This window comes from Patiria miniata, unplaced genomic scaffold (assembly GCF_015706575.1).
Source record: "Patiria miniata isolate m_02_andy unplaced genomic scaffold, ASM1570657v1 HiC_scaffold_10, whole genome shotgun sequence".
NCBI classification, from domain to species: Eukaryota; Metazoa; Echinodermata; class Asteroidea; order Valvatida; family Asterinidae; genus Patiria; species Patiria miniata.
This window is the reverse complement of record NW_024037048.1, coordinates 17,273,562-17,289,295: the sequence shown is the minus strand read 5'-3', so window position 1 is coordinate 17,289,295 and position 15,734 is coordinate 17,273,562. Positions and strand designations below refer to the sequence as shown.

At 41.3% G+C, this 15,734-nt stretch overlaps 1 protein-coding gene across 1 annotated transcript; it reads right to left on the bottom strand.

The window, feature by feature from the left end:
- Positions 1 to 468: 468 nt before the first annotated feature.
- On the bottom strand, positions 469 to 1,448 carry LOC119739107. Its single transcript, XM_038213939.1, has 2 exons — positions 1,374 to 1,448; positions 469 to 965 (listed from the first exon to the last, which is right to left on the bottom strand). The coding sequence occupies exons 1-2, from the start codon at positions 1,386 to 1,388 to the stop codon at positions 633 to 635; spliced, it is 348 nt and encodes a 115-aa protein (XP_038069867.1). The 5' UTR covers positions 1,389 to 1,448; the 3' UTR covers positions 469 to 632.
- Positions 1,449 to 15,734: the final 14,286 nt, after the last annotated feature.

The window sequence follows — 15,734 nt, the reverse complement described above, 5'->3', positions numbered from 1 at the left end:
GTTTGAACATTCTTTGAACAATGCAGTTTTCCAAAAGTGCTGCAATCAAATATATAAAAAAAAAAAACCTGGAAATAGACTTATACATAAACAAAACTAAGAAATAGGTAAGAATGTAATTAGTAGTGTAATCTACATAGATTTGTCTGTACGTCATTCATGGCATTCGAGTCTATGTTCTAAGAATGGGTCCAGGGGTGCAGACATGGTGTACTTCGCCTTATTTGCTGGGGTTGCTCAGCAGAAGGTCCCTCACCCCCACCAACACACATGAAACCTGTTGCTTGATATTTTAATAACGTCTGGCTGGGCTGAGTGGGATATCGGCTATTTTTTTTGACGTTGGCTGTTTATCCTTGACGTTGGCTGTTTATCCTACTCAATTACTTCAATAATTCCATGTACTTGATTTCAGAAAACTGACAACTTAGTACACCAATTTCAACTTTAAGAGGTTCATTAATGGCCTTTTTGTAATTGATGTCTCCTTCGTGACATGTGCTTCTTTTTTACAAATTGGAGGTTTTCATATAACATCAATAATTCATCTCATTACTGATCCACAAGTCGTTTCTGGGCAGCACGTATCACCGACACTGACAGTATTGTGAGAAACTATATAGGTCTATATATTACTGTTCCAGATCCTGTCGAATGGCATCACGCAGCGCGTGGTAAAGCTGCAGTGCCTGCTCTACATTGCCAGGATGTTCCAAAGAATGTTCAGTCATGTAAATAATGAAGAGTTCAAATAACTCCTCGTCACACGGAAGGCCATCCCTGAAGGTACACTCGGTGCAGCAGGCTTCGATATGTTCCTGGTCAACTGGCTTCAAGTAGTCACGTCGGCCAAACAATTCTGGCATGGAGAAGAGAACTACAGGTCTTCCGTTGGGAACGTTCTGATTCTTTGAACGTCGTATGCGATGGCAGTTCCAGACAGACGACATCCTATCAAGATCATTCTATTACAAAAAAAATGACAAATAAGAAATTTAGGCTATATCACATCTTTTACTCACATTCGGTATGTTCGAGCATCATAACTTTTGATTGAATTATACATTAGAATTATAATTATAAAGTAGTCAAAATTGCAGCAGCCATACACATACTTAAGACTTTCACAATGACAATCAATAATTTTGGAACTCCATTTAGTGGTATTAAGTGGGTTTTCTATATTTATTTTCCTTTTTGAGAGAGAGAGAGGGATATCCAGTCATATGGAAAGGGTAAAGTGCACGGCATTACTTTACACCGTCCTCACAGTTGAGACAGGCTTTGCACCATATTAGATTTTTCCACATTGACCTAATTTCGGCATACATGCATGAGGATGACGAACAGCAAATTGAAATAATTCAACACACCTGGACCAAACTCATAAAGCAGAATTGGACAAGACCTGTGTCTAGAGAGTCTCCTGTGAAATCGCCAACATCCTTCAATGTTTTCAGCTCAGAGCATCAATCCAAAATTGTGTGCATTCTTTACGCAGCATACACCAAAAAGCCTCTATGCGCTGATTGTGAGTACTTTTCCCATATATGAAGCTATTCTGCTCCGACAAGAACTCTTGCATCATCGCCACACGCCCGTTCTCGGTTCCCATGTCTCCTCTGATCATACTTGGACATCCCTCCATAGCGCTCACTGCTTCCATGTAATATCCAGCAATTACCTTAGGATCGCTGCTCGTGCGATATACGTTTAGCCAAACTATCTGACGCGAAAACCCATCAATGCACCCATTGATGCGCAACCCATACGTCTTAAGTTTGTCATAGGAGTCCAGGTGCCACAAGTAGTTGGGTCCCCTTGCGAAGTATTCCCTTCTTATGAGCCTGCCTCTTCTCCGAAGTTGCAGACCATCAGGATCTAGGATCTTCATAACGGCATAAACCGTGTCTCGTTGAACGACTTTGCCAGCTTGCAGACATTTCAAATGCATCCATCTGTATCCATGCATAATTCCACTTTCATTGATCTGATCAAAAATGAAGTCAGCGACTTCCAGAATGTCAGTGAAGTGTTTGCGTCGAAACAGACGTTGCTGACGCAAGCGTCTTTTCAGTGTCCTAAGACTTATGACGATTCGGTGGTTTAGAGCAAGCGCATACAAAATTTCCGTGTAGCTGAGACCCAAATGGAAATACGTGGCTATAATATCTTGATCCATAGCTTATCTGTGTGAGCAAAATAATACAACATGTATACTACATACACATTTTGAACACCATACCGTGAAAATATTAGTGTTTAGTAGCAAAAATCAGCCGCTTTGTCATAATCACAGGCAGAGTCGAGACAATCAGGGGCCTCATGCATTATGCATGATAACACTACGGTACTAAAGGCTATTAAAAGCAATACATCTCATCTGCCAAAAGCTTTGGCAATATTGGCCTATAGGGAGGGATTTTTCATTACCTGGCGTTATTAGAACTAAGCAAACCAAAAATTAAAGCGGGAACAGCGAGCTCAGCTGTGAAGATTTCCTTCTCCAAAGCTTCGAGTCTTTGGTCTGACTAATAGCGTCAGATAATTCAGATGATTAAGTGGCGGCCGCCAGTTATTAAGTTGCGGCCGCCAGTTATTAAGTTGCGGCCGCCACATATTAAGTTGCGGCCGCCAGATATTAAGTTGCGGCCGCCAGTTATTAAGTTGCGGCCGCGACATAATAAGTTGCGGCCGCCACATAATAAGTTGCGGCCGCCAGATAATAAGTTGCGGCCGCCACATAATAAGTTGCGGCCGCCACATAATAAGTTGCGGCCGCCACATAATAAGTTGCGGCCGCCTCATAATAAGTTGCGGCCGCCACATAATAAGTTGCGGCCGCCACATAATAAGTTGCGGCCGCGACATAATAAGTTGCGGCCGCGACATAATAAGTTGCGGCCGCCACATAATAAGTTGCGGCCGCCACATAATAAGTTGCGGCCGCCACATAATAAGTTGCGGCCGCCACATAATAAGTTGCGGCCGCCACATAATAAGTTGCGGCCGCCACATAATAAGTTGCGGCCGCCACATAATAAGTTGCGGCCGCCACATATTAAGTTGCGGCCGCCACATAATAAGTTGCGGCCGCCACATAATAAGTTGCGGCCGCCACATAATAAGTTGCGGCCGCCACATAATAAGTTGCGGCCGCCACATAATAAGTTGCGGCCGCCACATATTAAGTTGCGGCCGCCACATAATAAGTTGCGGCCGCCACATAATAAGTTGCGGCCGCCACATAATAAGTTGCGGCCGCGACATAATAAGTTGCGGCCGCCACATAATAAGTTGCGGCCGCCACATAATAAGTTGCGGCCGCCACATAATAAGTTGCGGCCGCGAAATAATAAGTTGCGGCCGCCACATAATAAGTTGCGGCCGCCACATATTAAGTTGCGGCCGCCGCATATTAAGTGGCGGCGATGTACAAAAAAATTCTGACGTGTTTGCAAAAAATATATTCATCCCTTAGGGACTGGCACTATCCGGCTTCCGTAGTTATCCGTTTTTCTTTTTGCTTAGGAAATAGGAATTGGTTTCGTTATCCATTTTTCTTTTTGCTTAGGAATTAGGGAAGTGGGTTTCGTAATCCGTTTTTCTGTTTGCTTAGGAATTGGGAAATGGTTTCGTTAGGAAGGAATTAATGCGACCGGGAATTTACGGGTTATGAGAGTGTCACTTTTCACACCGTTAATTGTGAAGGGCGCCGCCTGTTGTTTGATGATATCCCATTATTGTCCGCATGCAGTAGGCTGATGTATATGTAGCAGACAACTCGATCGATAACGTACATGTAAGTCATCACGTCTAGACTTTTTATTCACACTTCAATTAGTCAATTCATTATAGGCAGAGCATTTGAAGAGTACATTTGCTAAAAAAAAGCAGATAAGAGCCAATATTACATTCTATAGTTGTACCAAATTGGAAAAAAAACACCAACTAAATATTTTCGGTATAAATCCTTACTTTTTTTAGGACCCCATTCCTATATACGCCTAAGGTTGAAAGACTCACCAAAACAGCTGACTAAATGACACTCAAAAGTGACATTCTGATATTTATTGACACATTTGACAATTTGGTAATGACACCTCTTGAATATCAGCAGGTTTGATTTTGTAGAAAGAGGGCAGGGTTTTGATTTATGAGGGGTTAAAGACGACGATGACAAACAGAAAATAAATTTAAAAAGCAATTGAGATGGCAAACTGCAAAAAAAGGTAGGAAAGTCACATTTTCTTTGAAATTGCTTTCAAAATTATAACTAACATGAGTTTGTCTGAAGAAAAAAGACTTCTTTAGCCTGCCAAAGTCACTTTGGTACTGGACAGTCATCTGCAAAAGTCAGTTTTGAACAGAACTCGTACAAAATAGAGGTGTCCTAAAAGTAAGGATTACCATATTTTCCCTGATCACCTACAATCATTTTTCAAATTCAATGAACTGAGCAGTGACTGAAAGTATACAAAATAAAATGCGCTTAAAGTCCGATTCCGGAATGGGAAAGATTTCCATATATACATGTAAGTTCACTAATTTTCCTCTGTATTGACTAACAATGTACATCAAACCATGAGCCTAAGTTACGAGTAATGGGTGCAGGTGTAACCATACAATCACCAACATGAATGGAATCAAGGTTAACTTTAGACAACTGTTTGTGGGTCCCAATAATCATAAACTCAGTTGTACTAGCTGTCATTCAGCATTAAACCATTAGCCAACAACCAGTTACGTAAATCCTGAATACAGCTCTCCATAGCTGCTAAGGACGATCTTTGATTTTCTGAATTGTCAGTGCTAAAAAATATACAGCTGGGTCATCATCAGCATAACAATGATGCTGTGGAAGATGGGTCTTAATGATGTCAAACAGTGGGCTTGTATACAAAATAAATAACAAAGGCCCAAGACAAGAGCCTTGTGGAACTCCATAATCAATGTTAAATTGCTGAGAGAGATTACCATTTATAGAAACAGTCGTTGGGATCTACCAGACAAGTAAGAATGAAACCATTTAAGAGCAGTACCATAAATACCAAATTTACTCTGGAGGGTATTTAGTAAAATGTTGTGGTCTAATTGTGTCAAAGGCGGCACTCAAATCAATGAAAACTAACAAAGAAACGTGTTGTCCATCCATAGCCATTAATAAATCATTTCTTATCTTAAGTAAAGCTGTCTCTGTGCTATAATACTGACGGTAGGCAGACTGGGCAATTTTTAATTATTATTTTAGTAGAGTATTAATTTCTTTAGTAAATATAGATGCTAAGCTTTAAGGGGAAACATTTTGTCCCGCCTTTCATACAGGGTGAGCAGAGTACACATTGGATGGAGCTTCTGACAGACTCTCAGGAGAAATGGGTGGATGTTCAGAAGATCAAGGCATTCCCAGCCATGGTAGCAAGCCCTACGCTAAGAACCGGGGCACAGGCACTCATGCAGGTAGGCTTATGAGGGTGATCAGGGTCAGACCTGAGTATGCGTGGATAGCTCAAGTTTTCTGCATTTTGATGAGTTGTGTACCTTTTGACAACTACATGCGTTTCAGACTAGCATTCAGAGAAGTGCCGAACTAAATTATTCCAAAGAGTTGAATTAAGTTTGACGTTTGAAATATTGAGGAGCAACTACACATGAAAGTCGTCCAAAGATTGAGTGTTGCAGTCGTTCAGAATGACTCCAGTGTCTAATCAATGGAAAATGAATACAAGAACTTTGCCTGTGTTTGAAACTTGAATCTATTTAAGTTGAGTTTAGTTGAGTTAAGTTAGGGACTCTGGAACACCAGTTTTAAATGGATTGAGGTACTGTTTGATAACTTTGGTCTTTTAAGTCGAGTCTGCTTGATGAGTGAAGCAGTCTGCGATAAGTCGAGTATGAGTTGAGTAGTGTTTTTGACTTAGTAGACTACTTTTTACTGAGTACTACTTTATGAGTCGATTCATTTGTTTTCAATGAATCCTGAGGTTTTGTATTAGTTTAGTATCTTTTTACAAGTCTTGTTTACCTCTGGTGAATTATTTTAATGAATATTTCGATGAGTATTTTGAGTACCGAAATGTGTACTCACAGTTGAGTACTTGAAGAAGACTTTGCGGAATGAATTTTGATGAACAGTTTGAGTAAAATGCAAGCAGGTCTTTAAAAAATTAAGCCAAAGTGGCAAAATGTATAACAAGATCCATAAACCAGATTTGTCCAGGTTTTTGGCTTTTTGCAGCGCTAACGTTGGTCTTTTCCAAGACCTGGACACAATTTACTTAGAGCAAATGCATTCAAATTTTCCTTCCTGATTGGTTTCCGTCTAGATTGGTGGGTTGGGTAAGATCAAGACCAACACAATCATCAAGGAGCTCTCCAAAGCCTGGATGCGGGATGAGGAAGCAGCCTGGAGACCAAAAGTTTCCTTGGAAGATCAGCAAGGAAGAAGTCACCACGCTCAAAGAGAAGGTAAAATCAGGTAGTTGGTCAGTAGTGCAGAATGATTCACATGTTAACTAATGCATGCAAAATAAAGAAAAAAAGTGAAAGTTTAACAACTATCATCCTACCCTATATTTTTAGGCAGTTGTTTTTTATATCTAATAGAAAACACCACATTTTTGTTCTTGGTTGGCCTTATTATTTTAATGTATGTTTCAGTGTCCAATTCATTTCATGGAGCCTTTCAGAGATCTCTCAGGTTATTCTGGATGGCTGCATGTCTAAGGAAACACATGCTTTATGTCAAAGGGAAATAATGCTCTGTATAATTTTTGTTTGTGAACCCCCCCCCACCTCCCCCCCCCCCCACACTTTGAAGGAGCAAATGGACAGGGAGAAGATGAACATGGCCAACATGCTCAGCAAGTTCCGCATCAACTACTCAGACGTGGAGGTCATCCCGGACCTGAACAAGAAGCCCAAGGAGTAGAGCCTGAGATGGTTCAAGGAGCTGTCCAAACCCTGGATGCTGGATGAGGAAGCAGGGCAGACCACGGAGAAGTTTCCTTGGAAGATCAGCAAGGAAGAAATCACTATGCTCAACGAGAAGGTAGAATCTCCTTTTTGCGCTCAAGCACCCCCCCCCCTCCACAGAGAAAACTATAAACGAGGGCCTTTTGGGCGCAATCGTGGCTTATAAATGCTGGTACCAAACGAACGATAACCAGCATGAGTGAACCAGTGAAGTGTCCCTCATTCCGGCTTCTGCTTGTTTGACTATAAAGCGCCCTCTTTTGTCCATGCATGGAGACAATACACTTAGAGCTCTTCCCAGTACCCACTTTATACGGAGGATGGATAGTGCCACTCAATGAGTGTGAATATTTTTTCGTTGTTGTGTGTGAAAAATTATTTTTTTGTACAGCGGCCGCCACTTATTATGTGGCGGCCACCAGATAATAAGTGGCAGCCGCCACATAAGTCGCCATAATAAGTGGCGGCCGCTGTACAAAAAGAAAATATATTCACACTTTTTTATGTGGCGGCTGCCACTTATTATCTGGCGGCTGCCACATAAAAAAGTGTGAATATATTTTTTTTTGTTCGTGTGTAAATATTTTGTTTGTACAGCGGCCGCCAATTATTATTTTGCGGCCGCCAAATAATAAGTGGCGGCCGCTGTACAAAAAAAATATTCCCACACGCACCAAAGAAAAATATTCACACTCATTGAGTGGCACTATCTGTCTTCCGTAACTTAACGCGTAGTACCTAGTTTTTGTGATTTCAACATACAGGGTGAGCAGAATATTTCGATGAGTATTTTGAGAACCGAAATGTGTACTCACAGACTTTGCGGAATGAATTTTGATGAACAGTTTGTGTAAAATGCAAGCAGGTCTTTAAAGAATTAAGTCAAAGTTGTAAAATGTATAACAAGATCATTAAACCAGATTTGTCCAGGTTTCTCGCTTTTTTTCAGCACTAACGTTGGTCTTTTCCAAGACCTGGACACAATTTATTTAGAGCAAATGCATTCAAATTTTCCTTCCTGATTGGTTTCCGTCTAGATTGATGGGTTGGGTAAGATCAAGACCAACACAATCATCAAGGAGCTCTCCAAAGCCTGGATGCTGGATGAGGGCCATTTGGGCGCCATCGTAGCTTATAAATGCTGGTTCCAAATACACGATAACCAGCATGAGTGAACCAGTGAAGTGTCCCTCATTCCGGCTTCTGCTTGTTTGACTATTAGTCCATGCATGGAGACAATACACTTAGAGCTCTTCCCAGTATCCACTTTATACGGAAGACGGATAGTGCCACTCAATGAGTGTGAATACATTTTTTTTGGTGGGTGTGAAAATATTTTTTTTTTGCACACCAGCCGCCACTTATTATGTGGCGGCCGCCAGATAATAAGTGGCGGCCGCCACATAAGTCGTCATAATAAGTGGCAGTCACTGTACAAAAAAATATTTTCACACGCACCAAAAAAATATATTCACACTCATTGAGTGGCACTATCTGTCTTCCATAACTTAACGCTTTGTCCCTGGTTTTTGTGATTTTAAGTCCAGTCTTGCAATATCTTTAATTGCGTCCAACCTTTGACATTCTGGTGGGTGATTTTTCAAAAATGAGTATTGATCACTTTCAGTGGAAATTGAACAACTCATAATTAATTCATTTTCTTTGCCAAGTGGAACTCGACATATTAAACATCAATATTCCAGTCCATTTTCCACCTAAAATCTTTGGTCTTCTTCATAATTCCCTTCTAAAAAAAATCCTCCTAGCCAAGATAGTTAGTCTCTTTCATAAATTCCCTCTAAAAATGTCCTTTTAGCCAAGATGGTTAGTCTTCTCCATAAATCCCTTCTAAAACAAATATCTTCCTAAACCATGATGGTTCCTCTCCTCCATAATTCCCTTCTAAAAAATATTCTCCTAGCCAAGATGGTTAGTCTCCTCTGTACTTCCCTCCTAAAAAAATATCCTCCAAGCCAATATGGTTAGTTTCCTCCTTAATACCCTTCTAAATGATACCCTTCTCAAAATATCCTCCTAGCCAAGATGGTAGTCTCCTCCATAATTTCCTTCTAAAAAAAAACACCCTCCGAACCAAGCTGGTTATAGTCTCCTCCATAGTTCCCTTCTAAAAAAAAATATCCTCCTAGCCAAGATGGTTAGTCTCCTCCATAATTCCTTTCTAAAAAATATCCTCCTAACCAAGATGGTTAATCTACTCCATAATAAAAATATCCTGAACTACCAATACTTATGGTCGTCTTCTCAGTAATTCGCTTAAAACAAGTCTGAGTCTTGCGCGTAACTTTTTACACACCTGTCCCAAGTTCTTTCCACTGACTATCCCTATTGCCGAGTATGATATATGTCTATATCTTTTATAAATAGTCATGCTCATTCAAAGGCATATTCATAGAAAGGTGGAAATCTCCTTGCTGCCACGGTGTCAGATTTAACGTTTGGTATACCGTGAGGTATATCTAGGTTGTGTTAACTTCAGGTTAATTACTCCGATCTTAACGATAACCAAGTTAACGATCATTAAATAACAATTGACTGTTTTTTTCTTTTTCTGAAGGCTGGTACAAGGACAAGATTTTGCCCAAGATGGAGTTCTGTGCTGTTGGTTGGGTAAGATCAAGACCAACACAATCATCAAGGAGCTCTCCAAACCCTGGATGCTGGATGAGGAAGCAGCCTGGAGACCACGGAGAAGTTTCCTTGGAAGATCAGCAAGGAAGAAGTCACCACGCTTAAAGAGAAGGTACAATCTCCTCCTTGCGCTCAAGCACCCCTCCCCCCCCCCACCTCCTATAGTGAAAACTATAAACTTTATTTTTGTTTTTGTGTAAGTTGGTCAGAAGTGCAGAATGATTCACATGTTAACTAATGTATGCAAAATAGAGAAGAAAGGTGGATTTTAATGACTATCATCCCACCTTATATTTTTAGGCTATAGAAATGTCAAACCCCCCAAAACCGATTTTTACCTACCCTACCACACAGTTGTTTCTTATATGTAGACCAAAAAAAAATATTTGGTCTCTGGTCAGACTAAAGTTCCGGAATTGACGCGGGGACGCTGCTTTTTTTTTTTTTTTTGCTTTTTTTTTTTTCAAGCTTGGATTGTACAAACAAGGCCAATTTCGGGCAAGGACCATTAGTCGACTAGTGGTTGATTTGTGACGTACCTTACGCCTGCGCACTAATAGCAACGTGCAAACGTCTCTAGTCAAATGCTGGTCAAAATGCTGGACAAAACTTCCGGATCCTGGCTCTCTGCTAGCGTTATGAATACGCACGGCTATTGGCTACCAGCGAAGCAACCAACCCCAGTAGGCTGGTTCCAAATAGTCGACTAGCGTAGTCAATCACCGTCGACTAGACAGAGTTCAGGTAAACGTTAGTTAACCATTGGTCAACTATAGTCCTTGCGCGAACTTGGCCCAAGGTGGGGTACTATTTTGCTTTTTTGGTGTCCTCATGTACATTGGTGTCCTCCATAATTTGCCTTGGTGCTCTCGATGGTGCTGTCTAGCAATTTCCCATTCCTTGGTGCTCTTTGTTAAAAAAAATTGAGGAGATGCGGCAATAGAGGGCGCTGTCGGAGCTACCGCGAAACATTTTGGAAAAAAAAGATTGACGCTCATGATTAAAATCGACGCGCGCGCCGACCAGAGACCGACTTTTTTTTTTGGCCTAATAGAAAACACCACACTTTTTGTTCTTGGTTGGCTTTATTATTTTGTTTCAGTGTCCTATTCATTTCAGGGAGCCTTTCAGAGATCTCTCTGGATGGCTGCATGTCGAAGGAAACACATGCTTTATGTCAAAGGGAAATAATGCTCTGTATAATTTTTGTTTGTGAACCCCCCCCCCCCCCCAACCGCCGCCCCCACCTCCCACCACCCCCAGGCTTGACCCTACTCATCCCTCACCTCATCTCCTTGAAATCCAACTGGGAGAAATGTAGGCTGCACGTCTTTGCCGCCACTGCAAGAAGGAGCAAATGGACAGGGAGAAGATGAACATGGCCAACATGCTTAGCAAGTTCCGCATCAACTGCTTGGACGTGGAGGTCATCCCGGACCTGAACAAGAAGCCCAAGGACTGAGAGCCTGAGACGGTTCAAGGAGCTGTCCAAACCCTGGATGCTGGATGAGGAAGCAGGGGAGACCACGGAGAAGTTTCCTTGGAAGATCAGCAAGGAGGAAGTCACTACGCTCAACGAGAAGGTAGAATCTCCTTCTTGCGCTCAAGCACCCCCCCCCCCCCTCCACAGAGAAAACTATAAACGAGGGCCATTTGGGCACCATCGTGGCTTATAAATGATGGTTCCAAATACACGATAACCAGCATGAGTGAACCAGTGAAGTGTCCCTCAGTCCGGCTTCTGCTTGTTTGACTATAAAGCGCCCTCTTTCGTCCATGCATGGAGACAATACACTTCAAGCTTTCCCAGTGTCCACTTTACGCTTAGTCCCTGGTTTGTGTGATTTTAAGTCCAGTCTTGCAACATCTGTTAATTGGGTCCAACCTTTGACATTCTGGAGGCTGATTTTCAATAATGAGATTGATCACTTTCAATCCATTTTCCGTACTACTCTCAGTTCATTTGATTTGCCAAGTGCATGGAACACGACTTTAGTAAACATCAATAAATCACGACATTTTTTCGCCTGAAATCTTTTTTTTTTCTTTCAGACCAACAGACAGATGCGGATCCGTGAATTGCTTCTCCAACATTCCCAGGAGGCTCAGCTCATTGTCATGTAAGTACAAACCGGCGATAATGGCCACTATCGGACAATTAACCTATCACGGTGGAATTGCGTCAACGCAGCCGTTTCGCGGATACCGCCATCTTTGAAATGGGGGGGGGGGCATTACAATGAAAAGACATCCCATCAATCTCAGCTACTGTTGCATGATGAGACGTATTTTCATTGTAATGCCCCCCCCCCCTCGAAAAAAATAATTCAAAGATGGCGGTATCCGCGAAATGGCTTATAGAGTTGTCTAAGGGGCGTGGTTAACTCGCAAACGGCGGTAGGTCAATGGGTGGCTCTTTTCATGCCAGCACAATTGCTGACGTTTACACGAAATACCAAAAATTCTTTAAAAGCCGCTGGCGAAACAAGAAACTTTTTAAACAAAACTAAGGACACTTGTGTAAAAACTAAAAGTTACTTGTGTAAAAAGGGCACTCTTTACAGAATACTCGGGGGGGGGGGGGGGGGGGGGGGGGTGTTAACCGCTGGTGCAAAAAATGGGGGCGGGGTGAGCAATAGATCTAACAGTGCTTGTGACCCAGTCTGACTGAGCTACTGTGGTCACCTGATTAAAAGTGCTGATCTGATTGGCCAATGTGCACTGTTGATTGACATGCAGGAAGGGTCCATTATAACCTTTTCTTTGATTTCTTGCAGGAGTCTACCTATTCCCAGGAAGCGTACTTGTTCAGCTTACATGTACATGTGCTGACTGGAGACATTATCCAAGGATATGCTGTCAGCAGGGATGCCAAATATGGCATCCAAATAAAAGTCAATACAAAGAAATTCACTTGAAATGATAAAGTGACAAAGGACAGTTCCAACCAGTTGAAAGACCCTTCTCACTTGAATGGAATTCGTACTTTGTTTTGATTGATTTCGTTAAGATTGTTTCTTTACCATCTAACGGGCTCACACTTTCACTGATGTTTTCAAAGTGAGTTTCTTGAATGCAATCAAGTAATGCTGATTAAGAACAATGAAAGTCTTCAAATAATTTGGAGTCTTTTAATCAAGAAACACTTGTCGTACTTTTACGGGCTTTAAAAACAACAGCCAACTCCACTTTTTTCATTACTATGGGCACGTTTCTGTTTCAACTGAGAGTAATTAAAATCATTGTTTTTTTCATAACGAAGCCAAGCGAAAAAAGAGAGTATTTATCAACAATGGCGGTGCTTTTGGTAATCCTCAGAATGAGGTTTTATGCATACTGTTTTCATAGCCAGTCAATTGTTACTTCTACATAATTCTCACATATTATAACGTTTAAAATAATGCAATCATTTAATAAAAACCAGTGTGTTCTAATTGCTGTGAATAGCATTAGAATATTTCAAACAATTGTTAATCCAAATGCCAAGCTTAAAGTCTATAAGAAAATCAGATTCAATCACTCGAGACTTTTTTCGTGACATGAAATAAAAATTGATACATGCATGGGATTGATTTAATTGACATTATCTGTGCTGGGCATACAGGGAACATAAGGCAAAGAAATAACATGTTACAGTAAGCGCCCTAAAATTATCCAGGTATGTAGCAAAATATTGTGTTTGTTTGTCTGTATGTCTTTTATACTTTGTTTGCTTTAATTAGGATACAGTTGTTGTGTTTAATTAATCTGTTTTAAATACCCAATACTACAAATTAGTTGCATTTGTTTTCAGGGAAAAAAAACACGTTATTTTATATGTTCACCAAATGTGGCAATAAAACAAATGGCGGTCAGAAACATGGCCTCAAAAATCCAGGTTGGTCGAGATAACACCATAAACACATTTTTTTTTAGTTGTTAACATTTCTGGATACATGGTGGCACTGCTTTATTGCAAACCTTTTGTTTCTAAAAAAATGATGACCCAGCCTGCTTTGAAAAAATATTAAATCAAATACTTCTCGATAGGCCTACAATGGGTCCAAAAAAAAATATCGTCAAAAAACTTAACGCATACTTTTCACTATATCCCAATACTCATGCATAAAGCTAAATATTTTGTTTTGCAAAAAGTCCAAAAAGAAAATGGCAAATCCATTGTAGTATACAGATTGCCGCATGCGCAATGCAAAAACGTTAATAATATGTTACTTTTGTGACATTGTTATTGTTGAACATTATTTGTTTTAATTCATTGGTTATTGTTTCGGCAAGAATGGAAAGCGATTAAAAAAATCAGCAACACAATGCTCGTGTATCTTGATGTGTTGGATTGTGTTTATTCGGGGTAAAGGAGGAAGCCACTGAATGAGGTGTGGTGACTGGAACCACCATCCGCCCTACCGTGCATCGTGAGATACATCGTATCTCCACGCTGCAGAACCACCACCGCGCTCCCAGACACCTGCTCATAGTGACTTGAATCATTGCTATAGCCAGCGACAACCACGTCGCCGTTCTTCCGGAGATGAACGTCCAGGCTGCTGCTGGAAGAATGTTTGAGCACAGAAAACATGAACACGTAGGTGCCCGGCACACCACACGTGAACGTGCCGGTCTCGAGATCGAAGCTGGTACCCGGCAGAAGCGTCTCGGTCGCCTGAAAGGGCAAACGGTAGTCGTGACTCGTAGAGGTATCCGAGTTGCTCGTCCTCACCACGGTGAATGCTAGCCGCTGGTTGGAGTCGTCTGGTGTCTCCCCTGGCTCACCCTTTTGACCTTTGACACCAGTTTCCCCCGTTGGCCCTACAACACCTGGGACTCCTCTTGGACCAATTTTTCCGGGCTGGCCTATGCCTTCGTCCCCTTGAGGCCCAGCTGCTCCACGCTCACCCATAGGTCCACTCTGTCCAATATCACCCTTTTGACCTGGCTCGCCCTTTGACCCTGGCTGACCTAAGGACCCAGGCAAACCTGGTATGCCGGGAATTGCAGCCGACCCCTGGCAGCACATCGGACACGCCTGAGACGCAGGACCATCACCGTCCGAGGCAACCGGCCCAGTAACGGAAGCTCGGAGGTTGACGGAGTTACCCAGAAGGAGGGCGATTGAAAGAACGGTTGCCACGAAGATCTTCATTCTGTATATAAACAAATCATTAAACTGAAACAAATCAGGTGAGAATTTTTTTCAATAAAATAGTTTTTAAAATAGGGAAGAGTAGAGAAAAATATTGAGGTTTGATGAAAAGGAGAACTAGTCTAAAATTCATGACAATCCGCCGTCAGATTTGAAGAAGAAAAACACCCAAAAAACATGAGATTGGAGGAATTATTGTTCAAAGAATGTTTTCTTTGTTATATAACAGTGGCGTATGAGGGGTCAAGGGGCTAACATTTATGAAAAGCCTAGTTTATAAAACCGGTTGTCATGGCAACTCATCGAATCGATTTTTTTTTATTTCGCCCGCCAATAAGAGTTAGGAAAGGTCACCAAAATGCATTCCAATAGGGCGAAGCGTTCCGGAGCTGTAGTATTTTTTTTTTTTTTTTTTTGGGGGGGGTTGGATTACATCTTGCCCCTTCCCCGGTCCTGATAGAATCATTAATCAAACCTCACCACACCCACCTCGATGGTTCGTTCTTGAAGATCAGGTCCAAGAAGAGATCACAAGGAATTCAGTGTAGGCTGAAAAAAACCATACAAACGAAGACTGGTTAAGTTTACACTTTAGTCAGGAATACGATTTTATTATCAATTAAGATAAATGAGTGAGATTTTTTTCTCATTGGGATACATTGCCACCCAAAAGCAGGATACTCACCAAGTTATTAGGGTCAAGTAATTAAAATAGTAGGTTTTCTCGGCCGAATTCGTCAAGAAAAACAACCTGTTTTAATGTCACATTGTTAATTTCTCTCGAGTTGACTGATTCGTGAGATAAGCTTTCAATTTGTTTACACGTTATTATTGAAACAATTTTTTTTTTCAAATTAATTTTTGTGAAGTCATGAATCTTTTTTTGAGACTTAGTAACTCGGTCAAAAGTCTGTTGCATTCTAAGCTTTTGTTGCACTTGTCCAGGCAAATTTACTTTTAACTCCAGTTC